Source organism: Dreissena polymorpha, chromosome 3 (genome assembly GCF_020536995.1).
Source record: "Dreissena polymorpha isolate Duluth1 chromosome 3, UMN_Dpol_1.0, whole genome shotgun sequence".
Classification (NCBI taxonomy): domain Eukaryota; kingdom Metazoa; phylum Mollusca; class Bivalvia; order Myida; family Dreissenidae; genus Dreissena; species Dreissena polymorpha.
This window is the reverse complement of record NC_068357.1, coordinates 67,635,827-67,650,561: the sequence shown is the minus strand read 5'-3', so window position 1 is coordinate 67,650,561 and position 14,735 is coordinate 67,635,827. Positions and strand designations below refer to the sequence as shown.

General features: G+C 38.3%; 1 protein-coding gene across 8 annotated transcripts in view; it reads left to right on the top strand.

Annotated features, from left to right (window-relative positions):
* LOC127874600 (cytoplasmic dynein 1 heavy chain 1-like) overlaps nt 1–14,735 on the top strand; it is a 103,545-nt gene that overhangs the window by 32,853 nt on the left and 55,957 nt on the right. For all 8 annotated transcript variants that reach the window (XM_052419000.1, XM_052418999.1, XM_052418998.1 and 5 more), the window contains exons 18-34: nt 284–430; nt 1,287–1,424; nt 1,791–1,891; nt 2,241–2,544; nt 2,891–3,130; nt 3,721–3,844; nt 4,314–4,459; nt 4,769–4,879; nt 7,163–7,372; nt 7,862–8,008; nt 8,275–8,441; nt 8,847–9,020; nt 9,691–9,856; nt 11,761–11,946; nt 12,412–12,612; nt 13,679–13,961; nt 14,390–14,490. In XM_052419000.1, the coding sequence (XP_052274960.1) occupies nt 284–430; nt 1,287–1,424; nt 1,791–1,891; nt 2,241–2,544; nt 2,891–3,130; nt 3,721–3,844; nt 4,314–4,459; nt 4,769–4,879; nt 7,163–7,372; nt 7,862–8,008; nt 8,275–8,441; nt 8,847–9,020; nt 9,691–9,856; nt 11,761–11,946; nt 12,412–12,612; nt 13,679–13,961; nt 14,390–14,490 (2,946 nt within the window). The remainder of the gene's footprint in view (nt 1–283; nt 431–1,286; nt 1,425–1,790; nt 1,892–2,240; nt 2,545–2,890; nt 3,131–3,720; nt 3,845–4,313; nt 4,460–4,768; nt 4,880–7,162; nt 7,373–7,861; nt 8,009–8,274; nt 8,442–8,846; nt 9,021–9,690; nt 9,857–11,760; nt 11,947–12,411; nt 12,613–13,678; nt 13,962–14,389; nt 14,491–14,735) is intronic.

Sequence of the window (14,735 nt, the reverse complement as noted above, 5' to 3'; positions counted from 1 at the left end):
AAAATACAAAACCAAGGGAAGTAATAAGCTTTAAAGGGAGATAATTATTCAATATTGAACATAGCAACTTGATACTTGGCATGCATGTGTATCTCATGGAGCTGCACATTTTGAGTGGTGAATCTACAGTCACAGTAGTGACTTTTAATTATTTGCTACTAAAAATAGAGATTTATTAGAGACAATTATTTTCAAGGGAAGTAATTTATATAATTATAAATCTCAGATTATATATTTCCTTACCAAGAATTTAAGTTTAAACATATTGCCATCTTGTTTACAGACATTCGTGCACGAGTTGCGCATCACCAACCAGCTGATCTACGTGAGCCCACCCTCTGAGGAGGCCCGTGTGAACATCATGCAGGAGCTGTTCAGCTGGGAGGCCATCATCACCAGCCTGCCTCGCATCAAACACTCCAGATACCAGGTGGGTATACTGGTAGGGAAACCCTTTCCTGCTCTGAAGCAAAGTGAAAATGGCTATATTAAACCAGCATACAACCAGAACAGGTTTTATGCTGTAGGCTGCCTGTAACTATGTTCCTTAGGGTTGGAAAAAAAGCTTTTAAAACTTGAATCTAGTTAGAAAGGTGTTTGATTTTCTAAATGACAACAAACACGTCAATGTGCGTAACTGAGCTTGAAAGGGTTCAAAAATACTGTAAGAAATACTGTCCAATGATATCTTGTGAAAGCATGTACATTTGAAAATGGGATTTGTTAGAGAGTGACTCAATAAGGCTGGTTATAGAAATTTGTTTGGGGGATCACTCTGTACCAGACAGGTTTATTTTGGAGCTGGGGTTTGGGTTGGGGGGGGGGTAAAATTGTTAGCTAATCATTCCATATAAACAATAGGTGTTGACCTGCTTGGTGCACGTGGTCATAGACAATTGGTCAATCACTTGTGATCTTGCTACCTGGAATTTAGTTAAAGAACTGTTGACTGCCTACAAGAATGTATAATTCAGTTACAGTTTGTTTACTTGTGCTAATCAAATGAGCCTTGTTCAGCATAAACTGGGCTTTATGCATATGCCTTAAGTGTTTTTCCATATAAGCTTCGCAGTCTGCACAGGCTACTAAGGGTAGATACGTTTTTCTTACACTGGATTTTCATTTAGAAGAGATTTCCTATAAGCAAACAATTCCATAAAAGTGGGAAGTGCACAAGCTAAACTTAATCTGGGCGAACATTTTAAACACATGATTCAAGCACAGATTTCCCAGAGAATGGGGCAAATGCTGATAAGAAGTCACTAGAATCCCTGTCTCTGTTCTAGGTTGGTCTGGATGTGGAGTCAGAGTCCTCAGCCACTTACAAGAATGTGCTCACCAAGCTGCCAGGGGGTATGAAGGTTGTGGAAGAGTCGTACGCAGCCATTCAGAAGATTGTCAAGGAAATGGAAGATTACATACTGGTAAGGAGTGGCAAAAGGTTTTTGTTAACGTATTTTATGACTCTGTATACATATATTAGACTCGAAAAATATATTTGTATAATTGAGGACTAATGGTATGTATGATTTGTTTATAAATTTGAACAAACCTAGATATTTTGTTTCACAAACAACACATATAGTTTCTTTTGAGGCTTATAGATGTTTATAATAAGATGTACACATTTTCATAAAAGTTTGTGAAAAAGAGCTAAAGAGAGAAGCGAAGAAGCTAATAAGTTCTTTGTAAGTTATGATACCATAGCATTCCCTGTTTTCACAGCCACATTCACCATTAAGCATGAAGCCTGTAGAGACAACATATTTCTAACTGATTTCATTCTTCAGGTGTGGCTGCGCTACCAGGCCCTCTGGGACCTCACTACCGACAATCTGTACAACAGAATGGGGGACCTTGCCACATGGATGAGGACCCTGGAGCAAATCAAGTATGTGTTCTACCTTCAATGGATTTGTGTGTGAAGCTCTGTTCTCCATTACATTAGGTTCAAAATGTATTTGATAGTCATTTTGGCATGGCCTAACAACCTGAAATATCTTAAGTTTGGAGCTTAGCTGGATATTTTGAAGACAAAATCTTAGATAAAGCACATCCTACAGAGGTCCTTGTCTCATTAAAGTTACTTATTAGCCCAAACACCATTAACAGGCCAAAGCCGAAAGCTCACTAAAAAATAAAGTTTTGAAATGAATCTTAATTAAAACCCTATGATATTCACAAATATGAAACACATTTGTGTAATCTATAATTATGTTAGATATTTGATATTTGTTCAGGTCGGCAAGGAAGACGTTTGACACCTCGGAGACCCAGAAAGAGATCGGTCCCATTGTGATACAGTTCAGCAAGGTGCAGTCAAAGGTCTCCCTCAAGTACGACTCCTGGCACAAGGAGGTGCTCAGTCGCTTCGGTAACATGCTTAGCAACGAGATGACAGAGTTCCACGCCCACATTCAGAAGTCCCGATCCGACCTGGAGCAACAGTCCATCGATACGGCCAACACTTCTGAGGCCGTGGGCTTGATCACACAGGTGCAGTCGCTCAAACGCAAGATGAAGACCTGGGAGAAACAAGTGGAGGTTAGGGACTGTTTAACTTTGACTGAATGTAATTTTCTATGAATAGTTAGTTATTATGAATACTAGGTTACTGATATGACCAGAGAATATAGCCTATCCTGCAAATAGGTCCATGCCATACTAAGGCAGCAATTTATAATAAAAGTAATAAAGATGTTTAAAACAATAGTCCGCAATCAGCTGACCAGTTCTGACCAGGAGGAAATCAGGCAACATATGCAGCTTTCCTCTTGCAAGGGATAATGCCTTGATAGTTCTTTCTTTATTCTTGTAATTTTACAATGATTTTAAATACTGATAGGTTCTTGTGAAAGATTTTTAAACAATCTATGCAACTCCTCTGTAGATGTACAAAGAAGGGCAACGAATTCTTGAGAGACAGAGGTTCCAGTTCCCAAGCAACTGGCTCTACAGCGACAACATTGAGGGCGAATGGGGGGCTTTTGCGGACATCATGAAGCGTAAGGATGGCTCCATTCAGACCCAGGTGGCCAGCCTGCAGATGAAGATAGTGGCAGAGGATAAGGTGGTTGAAGGAAAGACATCTGACCTGCTTGTGGATTGGGAGAAAGAAAAGCCAGTTGCTGTGAGTTAGAAGAGGTTTTATACTTTCCAAATATTTCCTTTGATGGCCAGAATGAACCTTCAGCATTTGTGCAAAGACTAATGATAGCTCCTTCTGTCTATTTAGGAATGAATGGTTACAGATTTCAGGATATACATTTACCTGTAACTATGTCTATGAGGAGTAAAGTTTTTTTTGGCCTGTTTTGGTTTTATAAGTTAGCATCTCACTTGTTGAGTTTTTATAGTCGGTTAGTTAGTTAGAATCTAACCCATGAAATAATTAGATGCTCTGCATGACATTTTCTTGTGTGAGTGGAAATGGACCAATATACAAATTGTATGATTTTGGTGTGAATTCAATTCAATGTCATGATCTAGAAATGTTGTCAAGATAAGGTCACTGGAGTATATTCACCTTTTAATGATTGCATTTGACTGATTAAGAACCTTTTTTTCAAAACTTAAGTCTCAGTCTATTATTATTACAGACTAACCAATACTTTACTCCTTGTATTTATCAGAAAACTGCTGTGTATAGTGCTAAAATTACTCATAGGTTTCTCACAGAATACATAATATATACCTTGCTACTCTTACCTTGGTTTCCAGGGAGAGTTGCCACCAGACGAGGCCCTGAAGGCCATCACGATATTTGAGGGGAAGTTCTCGCGACTCAAGGAGGAGAGGGAAAATGTGGCCAAGGCCAAGGAGGCTCTCGAACTGGCAGAACCAGGTGTGTAGGTCTTGCATCAATCGGCAATGAAATAGTAGTGTAGCTCACCTGTTTCATACAAAAAATAAGGTGTGTAAAGCAGGCTTTATAATGATTGGAAATATTTTTTAAGAACATGTTACTTAGTTCAAGCTACAGCTGTTAAAAATACTTGATATATTGTTAAGTCAAACTCCTGAATCTAATATACTATTCAATGATATTTCCTCAATAATACTTAATTGGTGATTATGTCTCCCCCACATGTTGATGAGCCGCTATTTGTTGGTACCTTTAAATTTTGTTTCTTACTCATAATAATATAATTTGGTGTAACTTGATATGAAAATTAATCTGCATACATGATCATCCTTTCAAGATATCATGTTACAAGCATAGACCATTTCACTCCCTTAAATGGTAGGGGAGACATTAAAGGTTTTCGTTCACATGAAAATGTCTTTATTTCCCCATTTCTGCCACTTCTCAGGTCAGATCAGTGCAAGTGAGGAGCGTGTACAAGTGAGCCTGGAAGAGTTACAGGACCTCAAGGGTGTGTGGACAGAGCTGGGCAAGATCTGGGAGCAGATCTACGAGCTCAAGGATAAACCATGGCTCTCAGTGCAACCCAGAAAGGTACATCAGGGCTTCCTGTGGCTAAAGAATTTCTGTAGCCAAATTTGCCTTGCTTAGGCAGAATTCTTCTTGTTTTGTTTGGTTTTAATGAAGAAAAAGTTGTAGCCAAATAGAATTTTCAAAAATCATCAATATTTTTCGAATTTCAGGCAATTTTGTTTTCATTTAATTTTTATTTAATTTGTCTTTTGTATCTTTTGGAACCAGTGGGACCAGTAATAAAATCACTAACTGAATCTTTAAAGTCCATCTTCTCTCCTCCAAAAGATTTTGATTGATGTAAAAAAAATGAATTCTTGAACCATCCAGATTCGTCAGAGCATTGATGGCCTGTTGAGCCAAATGAAGGAGCTGCCTGCGAGACTGAGGGCATACGCCTCATATGAGTTTGTGAAGAAACTTCTGCAAGGATTTGCAAAGGTGAGCCAAGAATGTCCTAAAGATTGTGTAGTATGTTGTTCTTTACAATGTATTTCTGTGAGCCTACACCTCATGGGTTTATGATCGGACTTCCTGGCAGTTTTCCCCACCATAAACTTGATAAGGTTTCTTCTTGAGAAAAAAATGTTCAGTGGCTGAGTTTGCAATATTTTTACAATATGAACAAAGTGAGTGCGTGTATTATGAGGTCCTTCTAGGCCTAAGGCTGCATAATGTTAAGACACAGAGTGTGTGTCAGCACTCCTTACATATTTGCTTTCTAGACTTATGAAAGTTGGGATGAATTTTGAATAATAGCTGGCTTTAGCTGCAATTTCTAGTTAAAAGTTATTCAATTTGGTGTGTTCTTATGCTATGGATGGAAATTGAAGTGCCTGGAGGAAACCCACCTGTCTGGTATGGTGTCTACCTTCCAAATCGGTATGTGCTTGATGAACAAATTAAATAACAATGAAAGAGAACTAATTTTTAGCTCATCTATTTTTTGAAAAAAATATGAGCATTGTCATCACCTTGGCGTCAGCGTCTGCGTCGACGTCCGGTTAAGTTTTGTTTTTAGGTCCACTTTTCTCAGAAAGTATCAATGCTATTGCATTCAAACTTGGTACACTTACTTACTATCATGAGGGGACTGGGCAGGCGAAGTTAGATAACTCTGGCGTGCATTTTGACAGAATTATGTGCCCTTTTTATACTTAGAAAATTGAAATTTTGGTTAAGTTTTGTGTTTAGGACCATTTTATTCCTTAAGTATCAAAGCTATTGCTTTCATACTTGCAACACTTACTAATTATCATAAGGGGACTGTGCAGGCAAAGTTATGTAACTCTGACTGGCATTTTGACAGAATTATGTGCCCTATTTATACTTAGAAAATTGAAAATTTGGTTAAGTTTTGTGTTTAGGTCCACTTTATTCCTAAAGTATCAAAGCTATTGCTTTCATACTTGCAACACTTACTAACTATCTTAAGGGGACTGTGCAGGCAAAGTTATGTAACTCTGACTGGCATTTTGACAGAATTATGGGCCCTTTATACTTAGAAATTGAAAATTTGATTAAGTTCTGTGTTTTGGTCCACTTTACTCCTAAAGTATCATAGATATTGCTTTCATACTTGGAACACTCACAAACTATCATAAGGGGACAGTACAGGACAAGTTGCATAACTCTGGTTGTCTTTTTGACGGAATTATGGCCCTTTTTTGACTTAGTAACTCTGAATATATGGTTAAATTTTGTGTTTAGATTCACTTTACTTCTAAAGTATCAAGGCTATTGCTTTCAAACTTCAAATACTTTCATGCTATCATGAGGGTACTGTACCTGGCATGTTAAATTTTACCTTGACCTTTGAATGACCTTGACTCTCAAGGTAAAATTATTAGATTTTGCTAAAATTGCCATAACTTCTTTATTTATGATTGGATTTGATTGATACTTTGACATGACAACTCTCACCTGACATACCACAATAGACTCCACCCAAACCATCCCCCACGCCCCCACATCCCAGAATCCCCCCCCCCCCCAACAAAAAAAATATGAAAAAAAATTCTTTTTTTTTTAAAGATCATCTTATAAATGACTACACCCTCACACTATACCCCCCCCCCCATTTTTTTTGAAACATGGTTAAAAAAACAAAAATTTATTATTTTATTTTTGCAATAACGTCCAACAATCCCACCCAAGAATACCCCCCCCCCCCCCCCCCCTAAAAAAATAAATATTTTTTTGTTTGCATTTTTTTTCTTATTTTTGGAAGATAATGTAATAAATGACCACACACCCACACTATACACCCCTCTCAACCCCACCCCTCCCTCCTTTGTGATTGAAGTATATAGATAGGTCCCTTCAGCTTTAAAAGAAAAATAGATGAGCGGTGTGCACCCGCAAGGCGTTGCTTTTGTTAGACTTACTACTTCCCTTGTGCACAAATGAGCCTTGCTCTGAGACAACAGGGCTTAATGCATGTGTGTAAAGTGTATTCTCAGATTAGCCGGTGAAGTCTTTACAGGCTTATAAGGGACAACTCTTTCCATCTAATATGATTTTTTGCTAAAAAGAAACTTCCTTTTAAACAACAAAGTCCCTAAAAACAGAAAGTGTCATCCCTGATTAGCCTGTGTGGACTGCACAGGCTAACCTGGGAGGACACTTGGCACATGCATTAAGCCCCATATTCCCAGAAAGAGGCTCATTAAAAGTCTGACCACTTCGCCCTCCTGTATATTACACAGTTTTCCCTTGCTCCAGGTGAACATGCTGGTTGTGGAGCTGAAGTCAGAAGCCCTGAAGGAGCGTCACTGGAAGGCACTGACGCGCAGGCTGAACGTCAAGTGGGTGCTGTCTGAGCTGACCCTGGGGCATGTCTGGGACATTGACCTACAGAAGAACGAGCTTATCATCAAGGATATCATACTGGTTGCCCAGGGAGAAATGGCCCTTGAAGAGTTTTTGAAACAGGTAGGACGACAATGGAGAATATTGTGAGTTCTGTGTACCATTTAACAGTGTATAGCCTCTTGCATATTACAGGTGAGGTGAAATAAAGTGTCTGTATAGTTCCTTTTGTGCTAGAGCATACTCTAACAAATGAAAAATTGATTAATTCGATGTTTAATTGATTAATGGAGAAGTTGATTTAACTTTTTTCAAAATTTAACAAGTGAGCCCTTATAAGATTTAGCCTCCCTTGAATAAGTTTCATTTACTTGTTAGAGCTGTTGCTTTTATATCCTAAATGATGACAATGTTAACATTAAAAAATCTTATATCCATAGGTTTACATAGTATGACTGAATAAATACATGTAATTAAGAAAATACAAAATAGCCATTCATTGAATAACTGACCATTTGATGCACATTGTACTATTTTTAATGGTCATAGTTGGAACAGTTGTCTTCTATAAGGATATCAAATATAGGAATAAACATAATTTGCTCTGACCAGGTGTCCGAGACCTGGCGCGCCTATGAGCTGGACATGATTGGCTACCAGGGCCGCTGTAAACTGATCCGAGGCTGGGATGACCTCTTTAACAAGGTCAAAGAGCACATCAACAGCGTCATGGCGATGAAACTCTCACCCTATTATAAGGTAGGTAACCATTTGTTCCTGGAATGTAAGAATTTTGAAAGTTTGATTTCTGGCCTAGTGATTTAACATTGTAAGAACCACATGGACGGGATTGTTAAAATTGGCTTGCTTTTGAAATAAGTGGATTTTTGAGACAAAAGCGGAAAGCAGGGTCATCTGTTTGCTACAGACACCTGTTTTGTTCTTCATGTACTTTAAACATGTTTGTGCACAATTGACAAGTATACACTTCATATCTGGACCTCCGAATCATGTTATTCCCACAGCAATTTGAGGAGGAGGCGTTAGCATGGGAGGACAAGTTAAACCGCATTAACGCTCTGTTTGACGTGTGGATTGACGTGCAGAGACGCTGGGTGTACCTTGAAGGCATTTTCACTGGCAGTGCAGACATACAGCACCTCCTGCCTGTAGAGACACAGAGGTTCCAGGGGTAAGTGGGTGGACACATGAAATCTTAAGTCCTATTAATATAATTATTAAAACGTATTGGCTGTTTTGATGTAAAAGTTGATAAAACTCTGCTCTAAAATTAATCGATGATATTAAATTTTATCTACTGTAAGATCCTAATTTTGAAATGAATTAAAGGCAGAATTGAAACATGTTCAAGTTTCAAGGCAAACTATTGAACAATTGATCACTTGTTTGAAGTTGTCTGGGTGCGTTTGCACGGATTGTTTTGATCCAGAGTGTGATCCACCGACTGAAACACTGTTAACACCCATTTTGAATGATTATTTTCCCAAAATGGTTTTGAGGCATCATTACTGATACTGCCAATAAACAACTACAGACAACAGTTAGTATGTTTGCAAGATGTCTATCTTGTTTTCAGAGTGAGCACAGAGTTCCTGGCCTTGATGAAGAAAGTGGCCAAGTCTCCACTAGTGATGGACGTTCTGAACATCCCCAACAGTCAGCGCCAGCTGGAGAGACTGGCAGACCTCCTGGGCAAGATACAGAAGGCTCTAGGAGAGTACCTCGAGAGGGAGAGGGCCTCATTCCCCAGGTATAGTGGCTCCAGATTGGCTCCGTTTTGTTTTAGTGGTAGCACAGGATATTTGTTCACACTCCTAGGATGCAGGGGGATTTATTAAGACCCTGGTTTTGGTAAAATGACCTGATTTTTTTAATTAGACCCTGCAAATCTCAGTAGGTTCTGTCAGACCTATGTGCTTGTGACATAAGTCTTGCGGACATTTGTCCATTCTGTCAGACCTGCAAATGCTTGTTAGATATGCAATTTCAAATGTCTTGTTACACATTGTGTCTGAATGTCAGAGCTGAAATGTCAAACCTTTACATTTTTTTATTAGATTTGTCTGACACATTTAGCAGATTCTGCAAATATTCAACAAAACCCAAGTTTCTTTTCGAAGCTTTGTTAAACATGAATCAAATACCCCTTGTACTTCTAGAAATTATTAGCCTAATTATAAATTTTATAAAACCTCTTGCGTGAAGTGCTCCTTTAAAAGGCATTGTGTTAGACTGTGAAATTATGAAGACACTTGGCAAAGTATTGTCTGTTGTGGAAAGATGGCATGACTATATTTTCATGTTATGAACAGAAAATCCAAAAAATGAAATCCCTGGTTGAGTTGTATGACAGATATTCTTATGCACTACAAATTGTACTGTTAGATATAATACAAATCCACCCTATCTATATCTGTCAGATTCTACTTCGTGGGAGATGAAGACCTGCTGGAGATCATTGGTAACAGCAAGAACGTTGCCCGCCTGCAGAAGCACTTTAAGAAGATGTTTGCTGGGGTGGCCACCATCACACTGAATGATGACAACTCTCAAGTCCTGGGGCTGCTCTCCAAAGAGGGAGAAGAGGTGGGACACTGCTTGAATTGACATTGTAGGGTGCAGCTTTTGAGGCAGGGCAATTTTACGTTTGTGGCTTTATTATAATCATATAACACTCTAAAAGTTACATTTTGACTTGCTAATTGAAAAATTTGCTCAGAACATTAGAAAATTGTGTTGTATTATATGTTATGACTAAGAAAATGATTGTATTTTGTTTAAAAACATGGCTGCCAAAGAGTAGTTTTAGTCTGCTGTGAAACATTGTGAGCAGTAACTCCTCAGAACAGTTAAGTTCTATGGCTTCTTAGGTTTATGCCTTACTGCCTTTGACCCTCTTGCTGGTCTTCTATAGAATGTAATTGTGAAAATTGTGTGTGCTCGACTCATTTTTAACGACTATGTGGAGTATGTTCATTCTTTCACAGCTGAAAGACATTAATAAGTAGATGATCATTGGAAGGAATTTTAGCTGTAAACAATTTTGGCATAATTTTCCCGCGTTGCTATTTGTTTTTACACGTTTTATGAATACTTTATCTTTTTGGTGATCAGCAAGTCCTTTTAATCTGACTTATGTCCAAAAATATGTTATGGCAGCATCAGGTCAGTGACACATCTAGTTTTCACCTGATCTTTTCTATGTTAATACAGAGCTTAACACTAAGGCACGTCCGAACGACATTCACTGCCTGTACCTAGGTCCGGGCTAGCCAATGTCCCAGGAACATGCCCGACCGGTCGTGTGTATTTTGGGCGGTATTATATGTTCTATATCAATAAACTGCGTTTTAAATAAGCTTTTCAAAGATGCAAAAATCTTAATACAGTACGATCAGAACACAATTATATCCCAGAGTGAAGAGACAACAAACGGATCGTATCTCAAAACAGATTTGGAACCCCCTGATTGCAATAAAAAAAAGGCTGACAATTTAGAAAATCCATGGCAGTTGTCCTGGTAAAACACGTCAGTACCTATTTTTAAACAGAATTCCGCTAGATACGGTTTTTGATTGGTTTCCTCTAAGTGACGTGTTTTCTCGATAAAAATACGTTTTAAACTAAAAGCCGGGATCGCCCAGGATCGTCCGGGATCGATGAAGGTATAACACTGGACATTAACACAAAATTACAATAAAATTATTAGTTATTTATCAATTTTAAATAACTTTAATTTGTTTGATCGATTAGAAGTGTTTTGACAGTCTTTTTTACGCAATTCAATTAGCAAAACTAATATTAATGGTCGATCCCGGCTTTTAGTAGAGAGTTTACCCTGTACAATTGTTACGACTACCATAGCACGTTATTTTGCAACACCTAAGATTCACTTACCATTTGTTGTCAGATGGCAACCGCGGCAATCTATGTAAAAAAGGTTTTAATGTTCATGTGGTTGTTTAAGTTTGGCTTTACGGGTGGGGATGGGGGTTCCTCGGATAAGAAAAGAAAAGGGAAAGAGGAAAGTAAGAGAAAGTATGAGGAAAAAAGAACAAGGAAATTTCTCCCGAAATGGCGTGAAGATTACAAATAGATGTCTTAAGTAGATGAATATTGAATTAATTAGCATTAGTAAGGCAAGCTAATAAGAATGATTGAATCATAATTGCGCATCTCCATGCACAAGAAAATACAAGTTGAATGATAAATATAAAGGTTTTGATAATACTTGGGTCAGGGCACATCATAGCTTGGTTAGGGCTAGTAGGTTCTGCATTTACTAGCCCGAATGGGCTAGTAAAAGTTAGTGTTAAGCCCTGTAATAGCTTGTATTTCAGCTTGCTCTTCACAAACCAAGCAGTATTCATGTTTCTTTTCACCATTTCTATTTGGTAGTTCGTACAATTAATGTCAAGTAGCTGTTCTGTTCCCAGTAGCGTTTTTTATTGTTTGTTCACGTATCTTATTTAATCCACCCTGTATTTCAGGTTGTGTTTGCGAGTTCAGTGTCTATCGCCCAGCACCCGAAGATCAACGAGTGGCTGACATGTGTAGAGAAGGAGATGCGGGTCACCTTGGCCAAGCTTTTGGCTCAGTCTGTGAAGGATGTCACCACGTTCAAGACCGGCAAGATAGATCCACACCAGTATCTCATCTGGGTGGACAAGTACCAGGTGGGGGTTAAGGGCTTGCTGTATTACATATCAACACTATGAATTTAAATGATGTTGAAAATTGATATTCAATTATTCAATAAGAAGTTATTTTGATGTGTTACTACGTATACCTTCTTATGTAGTGTTATGATGAGCTAAATGAGGTCTTTATATAAACAAAATAGTATCTTGAATATTGTGTCAACATTTTGGTGTCACCTTTAATGTTAACTTATGAGTGAATGAAAAAATGTTGGTCAAGTTGTAATATAGAGCTAGACACTCTTTTTTTCACCACATTTTCATTACAATCAATTGTGTTTAATGTGCTGTCTTGATACTCAAACTGCAGCTTGAGTTCACCCATATAGCCCAGGTCAATACTCTTGACAACCAGCTGGTTTATGCCACCGTTCAAGCCCATCTTGTTCTGTTAGTGACCCAAATTGTGTTAATTTGGCCATGTTTTCCTCCACCCTACAGGCTCAGCTGGTAGTGCTAGCGTCCCAGATCTCTTGGTCAGAGAGTGTAGAGAATGCCCTGAACACGGTGGCAAACAAAGGCGGTGCAGACTTCACCGCTCTACAGGAGGTACTGGGCATGGTGGAGTCCACGCTGAACATCCTGGCGGACTCTGTGCTCCATGAGCAGCCACCTGTACGCAGGAAGAAGCTGGAGCATCTGGTATGTGTGTACATTGATGTGAATGACACGGATTTGATGTATTATCATATGTGAATTTCAATGAGTTTCTTGTTTATCATTATTCACTGGTTAGTACGTTCCAAACATGTATATATCTGCAGGAATATCTATGAATACCTGACTTGTTGGCATGATCAAAATGCTTGCCACACTCAATGATGGGCATATAGCTTTGTCCTCCTTTCGCTCATCCCTTTCTGTCCTTTTCATACTTCTGACATTACTGCAGCAAAAGACCCTTTTAACTTATAACAAAAATTTTCATCCATTGTGTCCCCCATTTGCTTTGGAGTGCTTAACTAAAGAATTTATGGTGCTTACAGGATTAAACTTAAAAAACATATAAACCAGCATGTGAAGTTGCCCACCTCCGTATTTTGGTATGGATATTTCTACACAACAGGATTTATTGTTACTTATTGGAAGTATAAAAAACTTTCCAATTTTTGACATGTGTAACTCACCATATACCTGACCCCGACATGCTGAAAATGCTGAGAGGGCTGAAACTTTACAAAAATTAACCAGTGTGATAACTTGTTCCCTTTTTTTTTAAGGAATTAAGGGGAGTTGTTTTTTTTTAAGTGAAATGTTTGGCCATCAGTTTCTCAATGACACATTTCAAGTAATAAATTCACATGACGACTGTCAACCCAACGCTGGCATTAAGAGGAGACGTCAGTGAATGATTGACAAATTTCTTTCTGTATAATTTTGTATTTTTTTATGCTCCTCATAGCTATATGTTAAAAATGTATTTATTTGTTTTTGTTGTATACTGGTATGTTATTTTTCAGTGTCATAATCCTCAAAATATCCGTATACTTTTTTATTAAGGCATCTTAACTACTCCATATGGTAATGCGTATGCCTTTGTACTCACATTTGATGAGTTGACAGTTGATCACTGTTTTATGCGTTAATCTTACCACTTTATGATGATTATCATAGAAAGAAACTGTCTGCTGGGCCTCATCATGTTAACATGACTTTAAATATATGTACACAAAGAAAATAACCTAACACTCTGTATGATTCTCATCAGATCACAGAGCTGGTTCACCAGAGAGATGTCACAAGAACCATGATCAACAACAAGGTGAACTCACCCAAGTCCTTCGACTGGCTCTGCCAGATGAGGTTCTACTTCGACCCCAAGAACCCCGACGTTCTTCAGCAGCTCTCCATCCAGATGGCCAACGCCAAGTTCAACTACGGGTTTGAGTACCTCGGAGTGCAGGATAAACTGGTGCAGACTCCACTCACTGACAGGTGTTACCTCACCTTGACTCAAGCTCTTGAGGCTAGGCTTGGAGGATCACCATTTGGTAGGTGGAACTTTGCCATGCACCTTCACATTTTTAATAACTTTGGGATCGCATTATTTTATATTGCATATCTTTCTGTAATACAAAATTGAACACAAATAAAAAAGTTGTTAATTTGTTGCTTAGATATCTTTAAGTAATTATTACTAAATGACATGTTATTAACAAGCAACGCTATCATTTATAGATGTTATTATCGACCGGGATTACAGGAATACCTTTGCATAAGGTAATTCTCAGATTGTTGCAATTGTTTGGGAAATGTGGTTTGGGAATATTTGTTAGTATATATTTAAAAAAAACAAAAACAACTTAAGTGTCCGAAAACTATTAAGAGTTATTACAGGAAGTTGTGATTCATGCTGCTGTTAATAATAACTATTGCCACCTGATTTTCCTACTTAAGTCATCTTTTTTCTCACATGTAGGTCCTGCCGGGACTGGGAAGACTGAAACTGTTAAAGCCCTTGGAAACCAGCTGGGAAGATTTGTGCTGGTGTTCAACTGTGATGAGACATTCGACTTCCAGGTAAGTCATTCTATTTGTGTTTACCTTCTTTCTGATGATAGAGCAAAATTTAGCTGTCTTGGTCTAATTCAGTGTTAAATATTTAATTTGACTTTGTGTGCACCCCGTTGAAGAAGGCGGCATGTAACAGTGTGACTAGATGTGTTTCCCATGTCTGCTTATGCCACTATGACATATCGTAAAACTTAAGCCATTCTAATCTTTTTTATTGTCGTCACTCACTTCATGGTACGCTGCATCTTCCG